We start from the raw sequence: 17,730 nt of genomic DNA, 5'->3' as shown, positions 1-17,730 counted from the left end.
GGTATGGCAACATGCATCATGCAATTAACTGTGGGCCAGAAACATCTGGTATTAACATTATATGCATATGGGCAGCATGATAACTACTAATCAAGTAATGCTATATGCATTGATAACTGTCTAATTACAATAAGAATGCATCCATTATGAAACATATATTTCTGTGAGATTATAATCAGCATCAAGATACATTCAGGAATAAATTTCCTCATAAAATCATATATATATATATATATATATATAAAGATAACTGTAGAAGGTTTTCTGCTTGGTTACGATGCAAATTATAATAGACAAAAATTATATTATTGTTTTAATCCTTTAATCCAAGCATAAGCAAACAAAATTTGTATTTCTATTTGTATTATAAAGGCTGTCAACTTCACATTAGTTGCCTCAGTATACCATAATACAAAACACACTTCCTTTCAGAAATGTATTGCTAAGCATCATGGGAAGGGTCACTACTCAGACCGGTTCTGATCTATATTGATATCTCATCAGTGGGCATCATACCTGTAGAGTAGTTGTGAAATTCTTCATGTACAAACTTTACTTACTTATGCTTGAGTAAAGGATTAAAACAAGAATTTAAGTTCTAGTCTATAATAATTTATGTTGTAACCAAGCAGCAAAACTTTACAACCTATCTCTAATCCTGAGTATTTTAATAATTCAAAAATATATAATTCCTGCATAATTCCTGGGGTGCTTAAGGGTCAAAGCTGTATAATTGAGAGGAGACCTCCACATAGCCTTTAAAGGAATGCAGAGAACCGACCAGGGCTTCTGACCTAATGTCCAATCCTCACCTTTTCGTGGTGCACCCTGTTGGGTATCTACTTGAATACTGAACGAACGAGGATAGGCTGGCAATTTGGGATTTAGCCGACCAAATTGTATTCTTATTGGTTAAACCAAAATAAAAAATAAAGGTACGACATGACAAAATTTCATTCTGGCTGGGGGAATCACCCGGTTAAACAAGGCCCCCATTGTTTTTGCCAGGGAACCAGGGCGAACAGTGAAAAGTCAGCTACTGGAACAAATCTGAAAACAAACCCCAACTCAACATCACCAGAGTTAAAGATTGGTACTATCAACATAAGAAGCCTGAATGGCAAAGAAATGGAGCTAGCTGAGGAATTAGATAAGTACCAGATCGACATAATAGGGTTGACTGAAACAAAAAAGACAAAAACTGGTGAGATCTATCTCAGCAATAAATACAAAATGTTATATTCAGGCAATGACAATCAAGGAAAAGAAGGAGTAACCATAGTATTTAACACAAAATACGAGGCTAATCTTCTTGAATGGCAGTCAGTCTCAAGTAGAGTAATGTGGGCAAATATGAGAATGGGGAACTGGACAATGAGACTTATTTGTGCCTATAGTCCCATAGAACCTTCTGTGGGAACTGAAGTGGAGGAATTTTTTGAGGCTTTAGAAAAAGCAACTGACACAATGAAAAAGGAAAAGTTGGTCCTTGTTGGGGATCTAAATAGCAGAGTAGGAAATGATTGTGAGACATACAAAAATATTTTGGGAAAATTTGGAGAAAAGAGCAAAGCTAATAATAATGGCAAAAACCTGCTGGATTTCTGCTCAGGACATGGACTGGTTATTACTAACACCATGTTCCAACATAAAAAGGTGCACAAATTCACATGGAGAGAAGAGGCTAGGAATAAGAAAAGTCTCATTGACTATGTTATTGTTGATAGTGATGTTTTCTCCCTGGTGCAGGACACTAGAGTGTACAGAGGATTTGAAATTGGAAGTGATCACTATTTAGTCTTGAGCAGGATAAAATTGAATTTCATATTAAAAAAAAATGACATGTAAGAAAGTTTTAAAGCGAATAAAAGTTGAGCAGCTCTCAGATGTGAACTGTAGACTAAAATACACAAAGATTATTGAAGAAAAAATGAAAGAGTTTGAGAACAGGAGTCAAACCTTGGAGATTCAGTGGCAAACTCTGAAGAAAACATTGATTGATTCTGCCAGAGAGGCATGTGGTGAGGTTGTCTGCAAGGATAAACAAATCATAACTCCCTAGTGGACACAGGAAGTTAAAGAGGCAGTGAAGGAAAAGAAGGAAGCATATCTAAAGTTCCTGTCAAATAAGTCAGCTTGTGCTCTTAGAGAATACAGACACAAATGCAAGAATGCTAAACACTGTGTAAAACTAGCTAAACAAAAGTCATGGGAGGACTTTGGCAAGAATATAGAAAATAAATCTCAAGAAGGTGGCAAAATATTCTGGAGGTTGTTGAAGAAGCTTAGAAATGGAGGAAAGAGTGCTGTAAAAGGAGCTAGAGATGATAAAGGTGACATGAAAACGGGAGAAAAAGATATCCTTGAAGTATGGAGTCATTACTTTGAAAAACTGCTAAATGAAACAAGCAGTGATGACAGCACAGTGGTAAAAAACACTGACCAGGCATGTAGTCAGGAATACATATCCATACTTGAAGTAGAAAAACCCATCAAAGACTTGAAATGTGGAAAGGCAGCAGGAGTAGATGACATTTGACCAGAAATGCTGAAGTATGGTGGTATAAGAGTCTTACAGTGGCTGCACTGCATAGTTCAGAAAGCCTGGACAGAGGGACGAATTCCCGATGATTGGATAGAGCTCTCATAGTACCCATATATAAAAAGGGAAATAAAACTGCATGTGATAATTACAGAGGTATTTCCCTACTGAGTGTTCCTGCAAGATCTATGCAAGTATACTTGAGAAACAGTTGAGAAGAATTGTGGAAGAAAAAACTTGGTAAAGAACAAGCTGGATTCAGGCCAAATAGAAGCTGTCAGGATCAGATCTTCACTTTACAACAAATAGACGAGAAAGCATGGGAATATAACAGAGATCTGTATTTAAGTTTTGTCGATTTGGAAAAGGCATATGACAAGGTGCCAAGAGAGAAGCTATTCAATAAGCTACAGTTATATGGTGTCAATGGGGCATTATATCAAGCAATACTTAGTCTTTATTTGAGTTGTAACTCAGCAGTTAGAATTGAAGGAAGTACAGGAAGGTGGTTTAATGTTAAATCTGGGGTGAGACAAGGATGTACATTATCCCCTCTGTTATTCATTATCTAAATGGATCATATTATGAAGGAAAGTGGTATTAAACATGATATCAAAAATGTAAATGTCAGCTCTTTGTTTTATGCAGATGATGTTATACTTCTAAATAAATCTGCTACAAGTCTGCAGGATTCTCTGACTAAATTGAGTAGCTGCTATAATAGATATGGTATGAAGGTCAGCAATAAAAAGGCAAAGACAATGAAAATAGGCAGAATCATTGAAAATGTCAACTGTGTTGTGAATGGAGAACCTGTGGAACAAGTGAAACATTTCAGCTACTTAGGCACGATTTTTACTGAAGATGGTAAATTAAATATAGAAATAGACAACAGAATCAGCAAAGCTGGTATGGTAGGAAGTCAATTGAATAAATTCATATGGAATAAGAGAGAAATTAGTCGGAACACTAAATTAGCTGTATACAAGGCAGTGTTCAAACCAGTTTTAACTTATGGATCTGAGAGCTGGGTCAGAAGTAAAACACTTGATCAAAGACTAGAGACCGCAGATATGAGAATCCTGAGAAAGATTACAGGCGTGAACAGATGGCATCAATGGCAGTATCATATTAAAAAGGAGGATATTAGGAAAGAACTTGACATTGTCAACATCCAGGAATGCGTTAGCAGAGCTAATCTCAGGTGGTATGGTCACATAAACAGAATGGGTGAAGAAAGATTAACAAAACAAGTGTTCTCTGCCAGGTGGGCAGCAAAACGACCCAGAGGAAGACCAAGATATAGGTGGATTGATACGGTACAAAGTGCCTTAGATGATAGAAATATAAGATTTGATAATGTTGGAGTCTTGACAAGTAACAGACTGATTTGGAGGAAAATTGTAGATAGGAAGTTAGTAACGATGTAATTTTTTTCATGTAGTACTATCATATCCTGTACACCGCTTGAGGGTACATGCAGGAATTTGATGATGATAATTCCTGCATTGATTTAATCAGTGGGAGCGAGACTCACTGATAAGATCAGTGGGTCTAGCTCCCACTGATAAAATCTCAAAAAGGCTGAAACTGGTATAGGTAGTGATCCTTCCCATAATGCATAGCAATATATATGTCCAAAAAAAGAAGTATGTTTTATATTATGAGATACTCAGGCAACTGATGTGAAGTCAACAGCCACTATATGCAAGCAGACTAGTTGTGAAGATACTTCACGCATAAACTTCGTTTACTTATGCTTAGATAAAGGATTAAAACAAGAATATAATTTCTTATCTATTATAAAGATGATTATCACATTGTGCAATATTTTTGAAAAACTGGTAGTTGATCATAAGCACTGCTGCATAGTACTCTTTTCAATCACAGGTAAATTTGCATAAGCACAGAAAGTACTTCTAATATCTTCACAAAAATCTACTGGATTTTAAAAATGTGTTTCAACAATACAAACTTATATGGGAATCCAGAGCAAGATCATAATTCAAAAGTTGAATCCTCATCCATATCAGTTTACAGTTATGTACAAACTAAAGTTAGTTGACTACTCCAATTGATTTAATGTTTTCATGTTGTCACAATTCAGGAGTTAACATTCCAATAAAGACTATGCTGTTTCAACACAGATAGCTATGCCAACGCTGGAACTATCAAATGTAATGCCATAAAGTGTACTATTTGATGAAAGATTGATAATACGCTGCCCAATATTTCCTTAGGCAAAGGTAGTGATGGATTTCTAAAATCAGGAATTAGTGAAACATGTAGACAACCAATAAGAAAAATATGATTTAACTAAGGATAATGTAGTAAATTAACTTATTAAAAAAAAATCAATATTTAAATAAAGACACAAAAATTACTAAATACTTTTATAATAAGCCAAAAGGGAGATGGTAAATCCTGTTTTATTTTACAGCCGGGTATGAAACTCGGATCAAAATCCATCGAATCCATAGAGTTACATGCTGAAAAAACTATCGGCGAGCCCAAGTGTAAGTGATCACTTGGGTAGTACAAAACCAGGGCAACTCCAAGCAAAGGTGGAGCAAGCTCCGTCACTAACCTTAATATTCTCTCGTAATGTAAAACACAGCTCCTAAGAGATGTATATATACTGTTTTACATTATGAGAAGAGGTCACTACCCAGACCGGTTTCAACCTTTTTTGAGGTCTCATCAGTAAGTAGGTAGACCTAGAATATCAAGGTTTTAAGTGAACCGAACTTACATATACCTCTACTATAGAATTGCTGAACTGGTGTACTCCTATATTGTTATTACTACTATAATAAGCCAAAAGGCTATTTTACCGGCGACATAAGTTAAGTTAAAGGGAGATGGTAAATCCCGTTTTATTTTACAGCCGGGTACGAAACTCGGATCGAAATCCATCGAATCCATAGAGTTTCATACTGAAAAAACTATTGGCGAGCCCAAGTGTAAGTGATTATGAGAGAATATTAAGGTTAGTGACGGATCTTGCTCCACCTTTGCTTGGAGTTGCCCTGGTGTTGTACTACCCAAGTGATCACTTACACTTGGGCTCGCCGATAGTTTTTTCAGCATGAAACTCTATGGATTTGATGGATTTCGATCCGAGTTTCATACCCGGCTGTACAATAAAACGGGATTTACCATCTCCCTTTAACTTTACTAAATACTTTGTTATTTTTACTACACTTTTACTCTAGAGGATATTACTTTCCATAGCTTTAAACTAGCAATATAGTTGATAGCCCAACTTTCTATAAACAAAATACGGAGTAATAATAAATGACTTATGCAGTGGGAAAGAAGCAAGCTTGACCCACACTTTATGTGTGTGTGTGTGTGTGTGTGTGTGTATACACACACACATATATATAAAGGTCCAAGAATTGTCAAGTCAGGATCACTTACCTCTGCAACAACTAGTAAAATACATTAGAAACACTGCAGATGGCCTTTGGAATGACATCAGCTTGGGCAGAATGCCATCATACATTTGTGAAGCATGAAAAGCAAACTGAGCAAAGACTTCATAAATACTTATTACATTATTGATAAAAGTTGTTAATGTAGAAAAAAGGCTGCTTTGCTACACTTATACTGACTTGAAGCACACTTAAAAGAACACAAGAAAATAATTCTTGACCAGAGCTAGATGCTCAGTCGACCACAGAAAACTCTATTGCTTTGTACAATACACTTGGCATACTTCATTGCACACAGTGAATTGATGAAAGGTTGATAATATGCTGCCCAATATTTCCTTAGGCAAAGGCGCTGACTGAAACTACTAATTTCACCACTAATATAGTGGTGCTGTATTAATGCAATGCTGTCAGAAGATGGCTCAGAAGGTATGCAGCTGACCACTGACATACTTATTTCATGGTTTAAAACATAATAGCAATTAATATGATATGAACTAATGAAGTAAACAATCTCCATACATATAGCCAATGATTTTTCCCCCATACTGTATCCCTTGAAACGGTTAAAATTGAGTATCGTGCGGTTATAAAATTCTTTGTGAAAGAAGGTTTAATGCCAAAAGAAATTCATTCAAAGTTCATAAAAGTCTACGGGCACTCTTCTCCTTTGTTTTTGACAATTAAGAAATGGGTTGAAGAGTTTAAACACGGCCGTACCAGCCTTGAAGATGATCCACATGAAGGACGTCCAAAAAGTATAACACCACCAGCAATTATCAATCAAGTGCACGATATGGTATTGGATGACTGGCGAGTCAAAGTGCGTGAAATTGCTGAGACTATAGGCATTTCAAAAGAAAGTGTAGGATATATTTTGCATGAAGAATTGCAAATGAAAAAGCTTTGTGAAAGATGGGTGCTGCGCTTGCTCACAACAAATCAAAAATGCACTTGCATGAAAATCTCTGAACAGTGCTTGGAGCGTTTTAACAAGAATAAAACTGATTTTGTGCATCAATTTATTACTATGAATGAGACTTGGATTCACCACTACACACCAGAATCCAAACTGCAGTCAAAACAGTGAACAGAAGCCGGTTGTTCTGCGCCAAAGAAGACAAGGTCATGGCATTGGTGTTTTGGGATGCTAAAGGAATTATGTTTATTAATTATCTTGAAAAGGGTAAAACAATAACTGAGGAATATCATTCTGATAAGTTTTAAAAGAGGTAAACCGTGAGTAGACATAACTATACAAATAAATAACGGAAAAACTCACGTAGAAATATTATTTAATAGTATAATTTTCGCCTGTGTGTCACAGGCATCTTCAGTACAATTAGGCACAAAAATTAAACACTAACTGACATTTCCAAAAAGCGCCACCTAAGTAGCTGGTGTAAGATAACTAAAAAGGTCAATAACTTTCCTAAAAAAAAAAAAAATACATAAAAAATTTAATACAATAAAAAGTTAGGAAAGATTAGCTGATTTGTAAAGTACTATCTCCCATAAAGGGGATAGACGTAAGCAGTCGGATCTGTTTAAGTTAGGAGAATGAAGTAGAGTTTCACATGCTTCTTTATAAAGGCGTTCCATGAGAAACTGACTTTTGTGAAGAACTCTTGTCTTTCTCCAATGAACTCTGTGTCTAGTGAAGATGGCATGTTCTGCAAGTCCAGACTTTTCAGGTTTAAAGTATTCAATATAAGATTGGTGTTCTTCTAGCCGAATGGAGGCAGATCTTCCCGTTTGTCCGAAATAACATAATCCACAAGAGCACGGAATCTGGTAGACACCTGGATGATTAAGATGTGGAAGCTTGTCCTTTGGAGAAGCGAGAAAGGTGGAGATTTTTCTAAACGGTCGAAAGGCAACAAAAATATTCAGTGGTTTTAAAATTTTTGCTATACGTTCACTGATGCCTTGTATATAAGGGATGGTAATGCGCGTTATTTCCTCTGTGTTTGAAGAGGGAGACATATTAAATCTACTCAAAGTTCTTTTAATGAAGCAATTCTTATAGCCATTAGATAGAAAGGAAGAAGTTATATATCGTATTTCTTTCTGTAAAAGATCGTCTGTAGAACAAAAGGAGTGGGCCCGATGAACCAGTGTTTTAATAGTTCCTGCCTTTTGACTGGGATGGTGATGAGATTCCGCATGGATATAGTGGCCTGTATGAGTCTTCTTTCTATAAACTGAGAAATGTAGGTTACCATCTGGTTGGCGAAGAATTAGAAGATCTAAAAAGGCTAACTGCTTATTTGATTCTACTTCTAGGGTAAACTTGATCCTAGGATGAAATGCGTTTAACTTATTGAGAAATTGTTGAAGTTCATCAGAAGAGCCATTCCATACAGCAAAAATGTCATCGACATATCTGAACCAATGAGTAGGTCTGGGAGAAATATTGTCAAAGATACGTTGTTCAAAATGTTCCATAAAGAAATTAGAGATAGCAGGAGAGAGAGGATTACCCATTGCTGTTCCTTCAATTTGTTGATACAACTTATTTTTAAAAGAAAAATAACCAGAATTTATTACAAAATCAAATAAGTTTACAATGTCTGAAGGAAATTCCTGTTGTAGTAATTCAATACTTTCCGAAAGAGGCACATTTGTAAATAAAGAAACAACATCTAAACTGATCATGATATCAGAAACGTCCAAATGAAGATCTGAAATTTTATTTTTAAAATCCAAAGTATTTTTTATATAAGTATCAGTTCTTCTAGTTGAAGAGGAGAGTAAATTAGATAAAAATTTTGAGATTTTGTAAAAATAAGATGGTAACCTACATTTCTCAGTTTATAGAAAGAAGACTCATACAGGCCACTATATCCATGCGGAATCTCATCACCATCCCAGTCAAAAGGCAGGAACTATTAAAACACTGGTTCATCGGGCCCACTCCTTTTGTTCTACAGACGATCTTTTACAGAAAGAAATACGATATATAACTTCTTCCTTTCTATCTAATGGCTATAAGAATTGCTTCATTAAAAGAACTTTGAGTAGATTTAATATGTCTCCCTCTTCAAACACAGAGGAAATAACGTGCATTACCATCCCTTATATACAAGGCATCAGTGAACGTATAGCAAAAATTTTAAAACCACTGAATATTTTTGTTGCCTTTCGACCGTTTAGAAAAATCTCCACCTTTCTCGCTTCTCCAAAGGACAAGCTTCCACATCTTAATCATCCAGGTGTCTACCAGATTCCGTGCTCTTGTGGATTATGTTATTTCGGACAAACGGGAAGATCTGCCTCCATTCGGCTAGAAGAACACCAATCTTATATTGAATACTTTAAACCTGAAAAGTCTGGACTTGCAGAACATGCCATCTTCACTAGACACAGAGTTCATTGGAGAAAGACAAGAGTTCTTCACAAAAGTCAGTTTCTCATGGAACGCCTTTATAAAGAAGCATGTGAAACTCTACTTCATTCTCCTAACTTAAACAGATCCGACGGCTTACGTCTATCCCCTTTATGGGAGATAGTACTTTACAAATCAGCTAATCTTTCCTAACTTTTTATTGTATTAAATTTTTTTTATTTTTTTTTAGGAAAGTTATTGACCTTTTTAGTTATCTTACACCAGCTACTTAGGTGGCGCTTTTTGGAAATGTCAGTTAGTGTTTAATTTTTGTGCCTAATTGTACTGAAGATGCCTGTGACACACAGGCGAAAATTATAATATTAAATAATATTTCTACGTGAGTTTTTCCGTTATTTATTTGTATAGAATATCATTCTGATCTTTTAACCAGACTAAACGAATAAATTCATGAGAAAAGACTCAGTTTGCAGAAGAAAAAAATCATCTTTCATTAGGACAATGCACCTGCCCACAAAGGTGTTTTGGCAATGGGAAAATTAAGGGATCCGCACTATGAATTGTTGGAACATTCATCCTATTCCCCAGATTTGGCTCCCTCTGACTTCTATCTCTTCCCAAAACTAAAACTCTTTCTCGCTGGTTGACGTTTTTCTTCAAATCAAGAGGTGATTGCAGCTGTAGAGGGGTATTTTGCAGATCTTACTCAGAACTACTACAGGGATGGGATAATGGCACTGGAACATCACTGAGTAAATGTATTAGTCTTAAAGGAGATTATGTTGAAAAATAAAAATAATTTTGAAATTATAAATTCGTTTTTTCATTGTTAGAAAGAGCTAAAGACTCATTAATACTAATGAGTCTTTAACTCTTAAGAGTCTTGACTATCAAGCATGCCTTTTTTTTTTAACCATCTCCCATTTTTGACTGCAGTAGTCTGATCCAGCATTTAAATATTATTATTATTATTCGTGACACCTCCAAGGCGTCCGAAGACTCATCGTATATCTCTGTATCTATTGCCTTATGGGAAGACTATGCAAACATTCAGTATTCCTTTTTAATAATGATATCTAGGCAAGGAAAGGCACTTTTTTTATTTAAGCAACATTCAACTGAATGGCAATGCATCATCCTCAAGATCCTTCCCATAGGGATACTGTAAACATTACAATATTTCATGTGAGTTACCAAATGAAAATAGTTCTTCAATTTCCAAGGCTCTCTATCCTTGGTATATGTATATGAAATAACTTCCTATTCCATATTCTGCCAAACTAAGTTTTTGTCTAAAGTTAGAGAAAAGGAACATATAGTGGACATGGTGCATAAAATAAAACAGGATGATCTCACATGGTGCATAAAATAAAACAGGATGATCTCACATGGTGCATAAAATAAAACAGGATGATCTCACATGTTGCTGCAAAATTGCATGAAGTGGATTCAGCAATTATGTTTTATTACTATGATAGAAAATATAAATATCTTTTAAGGAAGCTATTTAGTAAAATTACACATTTGTTATATCTATACCCAAATGCCAGGAACATCAGAAATAAAGGGGTTGAGTTCACTGCTTTATTGAATATGATATGGCCTAAGATTGTTGGTATTAGTGAAACCTGGCTATCAGAATCAGATATGGTAATTGTGATTGAGTGCAATGGGTATGCTATTTTCAGGAGTGACAGAAGAGACAGGAGAGGAGGAGGAGGAGGGGGGATACTACTAATGATATCAGACGTTAAAATAGAAATGCAAGAAAACAATGAAGCAGTCTGGTGTGAAGTGGAGGCTAACAGAATGAAATATATTGTGGAGTGTTGCTACAGACCTGGAGGCTCAGTTGCAGGGGATAAAGAAATGCATTGCCAATTTAGCCTTATGGGTACTAAACAAGTAATCATTATGGGTGACTTTAATTATCCAGCATTGATTGGTTAGAAAAGATAAAAATGATAAGAATGAAGAGGAATTTACTGAATTGTTGCGAGACAACTTTCTCAAGCAGCATGCGAAAGAAGGAACTCAAGGTAAGCATGTTAGATTTGTTAATAGCATCAGAAAGAGTCTCTGTTAAGAATATGACTATTTTACCACTAGTTAGTGACATTGATCATGCTCTGCTTTCTTGGGAAGTGTCTAATTATATTGATTAGACACTTCCCAAGCATGCAACCTGTTCCCATCAGAACAGGTTACATGCTGAACTACAAAACTGGAAATTATGATCAACTTAGGAGAACTACCTTTGGTCTCATGGTATCTGTTACTGAATGGAAAAAGTGTGAGCAATGCCATGGGGATCTTTAAAAAAGTTCTTAAATGAGGTGGTATCTGAACATATACTTATTGTTTAAAGAATAAATAAGTTGGGAGTGAAATAGATGTGCAACCTTATTAAGCAAGAGACCCACAAGAAGAAGATGATGATGTGGAAAGAATATCGTGAGAATAAGAGTGAGAGGAGTTATGAAATATATAAAGCACAAGCAGAAGCAAAATCAGAGTATGAAAAGAAATTGGCTATGCAAGGTAAAGGCAATCCAAAAGAATTTTATCGTTATCCTACAAGAAAAAAAAGAATGAATGTGGAAGAATAGCTTTACTGAATACAGATGGTATCTAGTGTCATAAGCTAACGAGATTGTTCAATTAATGAGTGCTCACCTTGCTAAGATATATCAACCAGTGTATGTAACATGATGCACAGTGCTACACTGGATGAAGAGTTAGAGGTGCATGAAAATGAGGTTGAAGAGCTGGATAAGAATTTGTCAATAGGGACAGATGGAATACCAGCAGGTTTGCTAAAGGAATGTTTAACCAAACTGACTAGGCCTTTCACATGTTTGTATAACTTGAGTCTCAGCTCAGGAATGGAAAGAATGTATAATAGTCCCATTGTACAAGGATGGTATAAAAACTGATGTGTCTAACTATTGACCGATCAGTATCTCTGGTGTGGCAGTGAAGATTTTAGAGAAGTTGGAAAGAACTCGCATACAGAAATGGTAGACAAACAAGCTATACTCTGCAAGAAGCAGCATGAGTTTACTAAAGAAAGGTCATGTTTTAGCAATCTCATATTTTATAACAATGTTACAGCTGAATTGGATAAATGGAATGGATACACTATGATAATGTTGGATTTTGTAAGGCATTTGATAGGATATCACATGAAATGCTGTTGCATAAACTGGAGAATATGGGATTAGAATATAAACTCTTGACTTAGATCAGTGGATGGTTGACAGACAGATATCAAAAAAGTGGTATATGGTAGGTGTGAATCTGCCAGATTTAAGGTGACCAGTGGTGTACCTCAGGGTTCAGTCCTTGGGCCATTGTTGTTTGATCTATACATTAATGACATTAGGAAGGGTCTAACAGGAGATGTGTTTGCTGATGATGCAAAGATAGGCAGAGCAATCAGGGATGTTGCTGATATCTAGCACTTACAAAATGATTTGAACAGGCTGGAAATTTCGACAAACGAAAATAGCTATCAGTTTAATGTTAGTAAGTGTAAAGTTGTCCGCGCGGTTAGCCTAGTGGCTTAGCGCTTCGCAACCATATGCCTGGGGAAGGAGTGTCCTAGGTTCGATTCCCGTCGGAGACGTGAGGAGCTCAAGGATCTTCCTCAGCCATAGCCAAGTTAGCCGGTCTTGGGCGTGGACAGTAGGGTTTTTTCCGCCAGTTTATCTGGGGTTTTTCATCCCGCAAGCAGGCAAACCGGCCCCGTGAACACACAGGTTACAGTCATAAAAAATACTTACGGCAAGGAAAGCAACGGGAAACCACCTTGCTCATAATCATCTCCCTAGTATGGTAGCATATATAGCTACCATCCCCTGGCCGTATGGCAGAAGGGAACAGATAGAGAAGTGTAAAGTTATGTGATTAGAGTTCCAGTGGCATATTATATCAGAAGAGTTATGCTACAAGAAACTGAGGAGGCAAGGAATCTTGGCATATTGGTGGATAGGAATTGGAAGTTCAAAGTCACATAGCAAAAGTTGCAAATACAACTCAGAGGATAATTGCGATGTTGAAGTGAACCTTGACATGTAAGGATAAGGAAGTCATTTTGCCTCTTTATAATGCCTTGATAAGACTGCACTAAGATTATTGTGAACAGATTTGGTCTCCCAAGTTCCAAAGACGCAAAGAAGAGTTCCAAAGATTATATCTGAATTATGGGATTTAGATTATAAGATTATAAGTTTACAAAATCTAGTTAACAGGAGAAAGAGTGGTGATATGATAGAGGTCTATAAACTTCTGAATGGGTGTTATGTCTGATGAAATTTTTTGTTATATGGAAGGTGGGGAAAGAACACAGGGCATCCATGGAAGTTACGTTTGTTCACAGTTAAGAAAGGGGGTAAGAGCTAGGTTTTTCTCTCACAGAGCAGTGAGTGAGTGAGTGGAATAATTTGCCCTTGGGGTAGCGAGTGCATCTAGTGTAAATTAGTTTAAGGGAAGGTATGACAGCCTGTTTGGGTGATTAACAGCCACTCTTAAAGAGTCCTTGACACTAAAGATTTCAGATAATAATAATAATAATAAAACATTTAACGGAAGTACTGCTCTTATGTTAAGCAGTTTTTTGTCATTCCCACATATAAGAGACCACAAAGACTACAGCAAATCAATGTCGAGTGGACATGTGTGAAGAGCAAAGTAATCTGTTGATATTCTTTTTGAAGACGAGATTGTAGTCTTTGGGGAACACTTCTTGGGGAAGGATAGATGGAATGAAAGATGAATGGGAATAGCAGGTTTGAAGAGTCAGAAATTCAACTGTAAAAGGAGGATGAACAGCTGTTGCTCAAGTTCATACAGATTTAGCTGAAATGGAGGAATAACAGATGTCAGTTCTGCTGAACAACAACAACAACTATGGAAATATCCATAGATGAAAATACAGTGCAAAAATTGACCATATCTGAGACAGTGATTTGAGAGAGGAATTATCAATTAGCCAAACTGCCTTCTTCTGAACAGCATCAAGAATTTTTAGAGATCTTAGGTGAACCATCAAAAATGGAAGGGAAGTATTCAAGAATGGGCAGATCTGTGTTTTGTATAGAATTAGTAGTTGGATAGAATAAAAAATGCAGTGTTTGGAGCTAAAAATTATGCCAAGTTTTTTTTTTGTAGGTAAGGATGCTATAGAAGTGATGTATTTATATTTGCAAAAGTTAGCAGTGAATACAATCTGAGAAGTGAGATCTGGTCTTTACTTAAAACTGAGCATTATCAAAGGTAAAGAAGGAAGAATTAAGGTCTTTTATGTGAGAAAAAAAAAACAAAATTATGTTTTGAAAGCATTTAAACTTGAAATTTGAGATGTTTGAGCACTGCTAGTTTTGTCATAGGAGTAGAAAGAATCACAAGTGCTATCATCAGCAAAACTACAAAAAGGGTTTAGGTTGATGAGATAACTATTTATGTGTATGAGGAAGAAGGTGGGTGAAATAACAGTCCTGAGGAACACTTACATTAACAGGAAAATCTGAAGAGCAAACACTTCTACCATAATGCATAGTGAATGATCCAAAAGAAAACTTACAATCCAATTTAAAAGGATAGAAGGTAGAACATAAGATAAAATTTTGTTAAGAAGTCCTTGATGCAAAATGCTATCAAACATCTTGGAAATGTCAAGTACAACACAAGTTTCTCCAAACTATTCCATGCATATGCCCAGAGATGGGCAATGAAGGCAAGGACATTTGCTGTCTTGACTGGTGGAATTCATATTGGTGGTCACTGCTTAGCTGACAGTTTTCCAAGTGTTGAAGAAGACGTCTGATGACCATCTCTATTTCTGGCAATGATGTTAGAATAGATCAATTGTTTAATGGTACTTTTCTGTAGTTCATTATATAAAGTGCATTATTTTGTTATTTATTTTGGTATAGTGTGTGTATAATGCATTGCATAAACTGGTTTAGAAAGAACATACTGGTAGTAGAGTTATGAAGGTAACGTATGTTCTTATATCCTCATATGTTCTTTCTTATGGTTATATCAGTTGCTTTAATATCACTTTTGTTCTAGGTACTTATCAAACAACCCCCTCCCCCCATCTGCTCATATATAAAAAGAAAGCAAAGCAATCATTACAATCGGAAGTCCCACCTCCCCAACTTCAGCGTGATTATTATAGTACTGCATATAATTATGAACTATTGTGACTACTTATATTTTCTATGACTAATGATTTTTTTTTTATTTAATTAAATGTTTTGAGAAACTGTGTGTGTGTGGGGGGGGGGGGGGGTAGAAAGCAAACTGTGTGGAAAAAAGTTGAATGTGTGTTCTAATCATCAATAAATTTACTGGTCTTGTGATCATATTATACAGAGATGATAAATGCCTGTCAAACTGAGAGGATAGCATTTTCATTTTAACTCTCCTATAAATCACCCAAAATACAATAAGACATTATAAAACAATCACTGTTACCTTTATAAAATCATCATATACTTAACATATTTGCATATACACATGAATTCTGTATCAAAAAAAAAGTCACTGGCATATCAACAGGTTTGGGAATGCAGATTTTGCATACACATCTTTTTATCTCAGATGATTTCCAAAAATAAAAATAAAAAAAGAGATTAAAGGATTAGTAAGTCCTTTCTTGGAAATAAACTCCAAAAACTAAAAGTAGTTTCTTGAGATAAAAGAAAAGAAAAATAATCTTCAAAAATTCTTAGAATAAATTTCCCTTTATCAATTATTTTGAAACAGGTTCTTAGGCCATTGTAACGGTACTGAGAACTACAATGAAATTTCTTTATTTTTCTGTGGAGTGTGGTCTGTGCAAATATGTATGCAGGAGGGATTTGTGTTAGTAAATGGTTCATGTCTCATTAATGTAGGTTGAAATCCATTTAGTAAACACATTCACAATACATTTAGTAATTTAAATATACCACCTAAATATGGCTATCTTAATTATTAGTTAGTTATATAGCCTAAAAGCAACAAATGTTTTTTCTCTTCAACACAGTTTTGAGCTCTCTGAAAAACTGCTTTGTCCAGTGCTACAATGAATCTGTTAATGATTTGGTATACACTATCGACATGCTTAATATAACTAAATCAATAATGTAAATACCAGGTGGAGGTCCAGGTGGCAATCTGAGTGGTGGTGCACCTACACGGGGAGGCAATCCTGGTGGAGGTCCAGGAGGAAGGCCAGGTCTTCCAGGTGGGGGTGGAGGAACTCCAGGTGGCAAAAGTCTTGGTGGTGGAGGAAGTCCTGGTCTCAGTGGAGGTGGTCGGAACATAAGAGGAGGTGGTCCAGGGGGAGGACCTGAAATAGATAAAAACGGTTATGAGTATATAGGTTAAATTATATATTAGTTGATTAAGTACATGCTACAAACTATATAGTAGAATAATTAATGAAAAATTGAAAATAAATAGTGAAAAAATATTATTAGAAATTAGAAAATAGTCAAAATGGATAAAAGGACTCTCTAAAACGGATGCAGTTTTTTGTTTAAAAGTACTAACAGAGAAAATAAGAAACTTAAATTTAGAAACTCACCTTTTGTTTACAGAATTATGAAAAGCATTTGATAAAGCAAAAATACATATATTGTTTGTTATATTAAAAAGAATAAACATACTTAATAGTTTATTACAGGCAATAGTGAATACATATAAAGATAATGAAATAAAAATAAATGAAGAAAAAATATCTGAAAAACAATCTATAAGCCAAAGTGTGTAAGTAAGAAAGGGGTGTTCTCTGTCTTAAAACACTTTTTAATATTTGTATTAATGCAGTGGAAAAATTAAATAACTCAGGAAAGAAATTTCCCAGAATAATAAAATAAATACGTCATTATTTGCAGATGATCAAGTAATAACGTCAGATAAGAAAGCCAATTTATAAAGATAATAAATAATTTAAACATTATAGTAGAAGAGTTTGGAATGAAAATATCTATAGATAAAACTAAAACAATGGCATTTTGTGGACAAACTCCAGTTAGAAGTAAAATTATTATTATTATGCGACACCTCCAGGGTGTCCAAAGACTCATCGAGGGAGGGCATCCACTGCACAACTCGCCGTCTCCACCACTCAATCCACCAACGAACCGCAACTACACCAATGCCATCTACCACCCACTGCCACCACTAGTATTTTCACAGACAATCACAAAAATTTCCTCCATTCGCCAACTAGATTCAAAACCAAGTCTTCGTTCATGCAGTCAAGCACAGTGGTATGCAAATGCCACATCCACTGAGCTACACAGGCTCAAAATAGTTATTAATAATAAAATAATAGAACAGATAAATACTTTTAATCATCTTGGAAGTGAAATATCATATGAAGGAGCCAAAGACATCAAATTAAA

The 17,730-nt window shown here is 35.5% G+C and overlaps 1 protein-coding gene across 2 annotated transcripts in view; it reads right to left on the bottom strand.

Annotated features, from left to right (window-relative positions):
- Positions 1–17,730, bottom strand: part of LOC150109066 (uncharacterized) — a 236,356-nt gene that overhangs the window by 19,220 nt on the left and 199,406 nt on the right. For both annotated transcript variants that reach the window (XM_090405267.1, XM_090405274.1), the window contains one exon: positions 16,473–16,670. In XM_090405267.1, coding sequence (XP_090261393.1) covers positions 16,473–16,670 — 198 coding nt within the window. The remainder of the gene's footprint in view (positions 1–16,472; positions 16,671–17,730) is intronic.

The sequence above is a fragment of the Typopeltis vanoorti genome, chromosome 2 (assembly GCF_054136105.1).
Source record: "Typopeltis vanoorti isolate ZY-2024b chromosome 2, IOZ_Tvanoo_1.0, whole genome shotgun sequence".
Taxonomy (NCBI): domain Eukaryota; kingdom Metazoa; phylum Arthropoda; class Arachnida; order Uropygi; family Thelyphonidae; genus Typopeltis; species Typopeltis vanoorti.
Note: the sequence above shows the minus strand (reverse complement) of the source record. Positions and strands in the feature narration are given on the sequence as shown.